The sequence below is a fragment of the Mycena indigotica genome, assembly GCF_014461135.1.
Source record: "Mycena indigotica strain 171206Taipei chromosome Unknown Mind.scaff0018, whole genome shotgun sequence".
NCBI classification, from domain to species: domain Eukaryota; kingdom Fungi; phylum Basidiomycota; class Agaricomycetes; order Agaricales; family Mycenaceae; genus Mycena; species Mycena indigotica.
Window position 1 is genome coordinate 523,432 of NW_023503017.1, and position 4,372 is coordinate 527,803.

Genomic DNA, 4,372 nt, shown 5'->3' on the forward strand with positions numbered 1-4,372 from the left:
TATAAGAACTGTTAATGTGGTGGTTGTGCTTATGTAACAAAGAATTTCTTTGGTCAGATTACTTACTTGTTTCTCAATCAGCTAATGTAGGGAGTCAGGGACATGAAAATTTGTCAGATGAGAACTCAAAAATGGATTCAGCATATGGATGAACAGTATATGTATGCATGTGTCTCTGCATAGCTACAAATTGATAGGAAACAGTGTTACTGAAGAGGGATTAGACTTAGTAAAATAGTGACAAGGTAACATACTGTTATAAATGGCTTAGTAAAACTCATTGATGGTGACCAGAAGGAACATGAGGATGAGAGCAGCAATATACCTTGATATGGAAGGCACAGGTGGGGTGTAACATTTAGCCCAGTTGGGACCAAGAAAGTCCAAATCAATATCAATATCTGCCCTGCCATTAGAGGAAATAACAAGAGTACAGGGTGGGAACTTGAGTGTTTGGCGTATAGTAGGGGAACACCAAATGATAGGAGAGGCAGCAGGGTAGGGGCCAATAAGCCAACCATCCTTGCCTATAGAATATTGTTCAACAGTGGTGGGATTTGCATTCCAGATTCGAATTGTATGGTCATCAGAGCCAGAAACTACTTTTGTACCATCTGGAGAGAATGCTGCTGAGGTTACCCAACTAAAGTGGCCATTGAAGCTCTGCTCTTCTGCTCCTGTAGCTGCATTCCACTGCTTAACTGTTTTATTATAATAGCTTGAAATAAACTGTGTGCCATCTGGAGAGAATGTTACTGAGGTTACACGATCAGGGTGGCCATTGAAGCTCTGCTCTTCTTCTCCTGTAGTTGCATTCCAGATCTTGACTATATTGTCCTTAGAGCTAGAGACCACCTTTGTTCCATCTGGAGAGAATGCTACTAAGATTACCCAAGCAGAGTGGCCATTGAAGCTCTGCTCCTCTTTGCCTGTAGCTGCATTCCAGATCTTGACTGTTCTATCATTAGAACCTGAGACAACCTTTGTGCCATCTGAAGAGAATGCTGCTGAGGTTACCCAGCCAGAGTGGCCATTAAAGCTCATCTCTTCTGCTCCTGTAGCAGCATTCCAGATCTTGACTGTTGTATCATCAGAACCTGAGACAACCTTTGGGCCATCTGGAGACAATGCTACTGAGATTACCCGAGGAAAGTGAGCATTAAAGCTCTGCTCTTCTGTTCCTGTAGTGGCATTCCAGACTTTGACTGTTTTATCATAAGAACCTGAGATAACCTTTGTGCCATCTAGAGAGAATGCTACCGAGGTTACTCTAGCAGAGTGGCCATTGAAGCTCTGCTCTTCTGCTCCTGTAACAGCATTCCAGATGTTGATTGTTTGATCATCAGAGCGTGAAACAATCTTAGTGCTATCTGGAGAGAATGCTACAGAGATTACCTCAGTAAAGTGATCGTCGAAGCTCTGCTCTTCTTCTCCTGTAGCCATATTCCAGACCTTGACTGTTTTATCATAAGAACCTGAGATAACCTTTGTACCATCTAGAGAGAATGCTACTGAGGTTACTCTAGCAGAGTGGCCATTGAAGCTCCGCTCTTCTGCTCCCGTAGCTACATTCCAGATCTTGACTGTATTGTCATCAGAACCAGATGCCATCTTTGTTCCATCTAGACAGAGTGCTACTGAGATTCCTGAACTAAAGTGGCCATTGAAGCTCTGCTCTTCTGCTCCTGTAGCCGTATTCCAGATCTTAACCATTCTATCACTAGCAGAAACAACCTGTGTACCATCTGGAGAGAATGCTACAGAGATTACTTTATCAAAGTGGCCATTGAAGCTCTGCTCTTCTTCTCCTGTGGCTGCATTCCAGATCTTGACTATTGTATCCTCAGAGCCAGAGACCACCTTTGTTCCATCTGGAGAGAATGCTACAGAGGTTACCCAACCAGAGTGGCCATCGAAGCTCTGCTCCTCTTCGCCTGTACCTGCATTCCAAATCTTAACTATCCCATAAGAGCCAGAGACCACCTGTGTTCCATCTGGAGACAATGCTACTGAGGGTGTCCAACCAGAGCTGAAGCACTGCTCTTCTCCTCCTGTAGCTGCATTCCAGATCTTGACTATACCATCACCAGCAGAAACAACCTTTGTGCCATCCGGAGAGAATGCTACTGTACTCCTACCACTGTTGTTAGTCTTGATAGCCACCAAGACTTTCTCCTGAACCACCTTCTCACAGTTTACTCTAATCAGATGAGGAAAGTACTTTTCCCAAACTTGATGCCCTCTTCTCCTTCCTAACTCCATTCCTAGACCTGTTATATATAAGTGAGGAGTTGACAAGAACCCCGGTCCATTTATATAGTAGGTCTATAGAGATTGGGCCCTGTATAAATAATTCCTTATCATCTCTGCTTCCTGGACCTGTCCCTCTTGTTAATATCCCTATTCTTTTTCAAATTCTTGTTTACCTTATGGACCCAACTCAATGCCTGGTCAAGCGCTATACGGCAGTCTTTTCTCATTAAATTCATGGTCTCCATCCAAAATAATATCTTCAATTCCACAAACTTCTGTAAACACTGGATAATTTCCAGCACCCTTGGATTATCATGCCTAATTGACTTCAGATGTGCACCCCAGTTTTGGCAAGAGTATCTAAGCTGTACCCCTATTCGTTGCTTGATTTTTAATTGTAAGTTGACATCCTCCCCATCTCTTTGGTATGATGATGGCAAGTCACAGATATTGAACTTCAGCTCTTTATCCAGAACCTGCAATGCTGTACATGTGCGGTTAAGAAAATAATCATTAGCTTCATCTCCATGATGTAATCTGGCCCAATCAACAACAAAGTCATCAAATGACTTGTGATAAGAGTAAATGCACTGATCAGCTGCTGAGATATATAATACTGCATCAAAAGCCAAAACAGTATTTTCAATAGCTTTTATATCTGGCTTATCTGAAGTACTCTCCATTATAAGTAGAGCAAGAGTTTTGATGCTATAGGGTTGGCGGGCTGACACAATAGCATATAGTACATGTTGTCGTTGAACCATTTCTGGTATGCCTGTTGGCAGTCCTTCCTGAAGGATATATTTATATAAGGTGGCAGCTGGGAGCTCCACTCCTGCATCTGGACTGGCTAGTTTTCCACTATTGTATAATCTCATCATTCTGACCTGCTGTTCTTGTAGTGTCAAAGTATATTGTAAAGGCTTCAAGTATCTAACAACTGTGGCAGCATAAATAAAAAGTCCTTGAGCCTGCTGAACAATATAATGTCTATCCAGCTTAGATAATTCAGGTAATTCTGCATCAATATACTTCTGGATATCCTCTGCTGCTTGGCTTTTCGGAATCCACTCAAGATGGTAAATGTTTTCTCGGAGTTTCTCTGCATGCCTAGCAATCTCATTTTTTTGGACGGCTTGTGATTAATAGCTTCAAACCCTTGAACTCCTGGTTGATTTGTTCCATCAATTGCTCAAGAACCCTGTATCCCTGGTTCTCTTCAATTTCATCTAAAGCATCAATCACAATAAGATGTGTTGTCGAGTGGTGTTGCGTAGATTTCTTCCAGGGCTCTACCAGCAATTCCTTGACGTGTGTACTCGAAGAGGGGACTATAGTATCCAGACTTATATTTGAGAGACTTTGAGCATATGGCCCATACTCTTGGAGAAGCTGTCAAGCAATGGTAGGAATGATATTGGCCAATGTTCTTGACATAGGCTCAGTTCTGGAGCAGAAGAATGATGCAGCTAGTCGTTTCTGTTCTTTTAGTTCTTTGCAGATTGTATAGGCAATAGTAGACTTTCCAGAGCCTGCCATACCACTAAGCCAGAATATTTGAGAGCCATTTGAAACCCAAGCACCGTGAAGGGCGCCGACCAACCCAGACTCGCAAGGACACCACAACACCTCGGGATTCAAAGTTATGGGAGACATACTGTAAAAAAAGATTAGAGACAACTTAGGTAAAATACAGCTAAAAATATGATACAACTCTATATCAACTACAACTACATGTTTGTCAGATACAACTTCACCAATAACATGTACAACTTGTCTGAGTACAACTTTCCAACATGAGACAACTTTTTTGAGAGCATGTACAACTTTGGGGGATACAACTTTTTTGGAAGCATGTACAACTGCCAGAATCACAACTTGTCCAGAAACAACTTTTCATTTGGCCAAAGACAACTACAACTTTTAATAAGACATCTTTGGCCCTAATTCAGGTACAACTTTTTCCTGGGTGGGGCAACTTGAGTCTGGCTGTGACAAGTCCAACTTGGGCAAAGACAACCTGTCATTATGTACAACTTTCCAAAATGCAACTTTTCCTGAGTACAACTTTTTGGGCATACAACTAGCCAGTTGGACAACTTTTCCTAGGACAACTTTA

At 42.1% G+C, this 4,372-nt stretch overlaps 1 protein-coding gene across 1 annotated transcript; it reads right to left on the reverse strand.

The window, feature by feature from the left end:
* Positions 1-267: 267 nt before the first annotated feature.
* Positions 268-2,262, reverse strand: MIND_01409100 (uncharacterized protein; the record flags this gene model as incomplete). The annotated part of the gene is made up of 1 exon (XM_037370488.1): positions 268-2,262. One exon carries the CDS (start codon positions 2,260-2,262, stop codon positions 268-270), a length of 1,995 nt encoding a protein of 664 aa, XP_037213080.1.
* Positions 2,263-4,372: the final 2,110 nt, after the last annotated feature.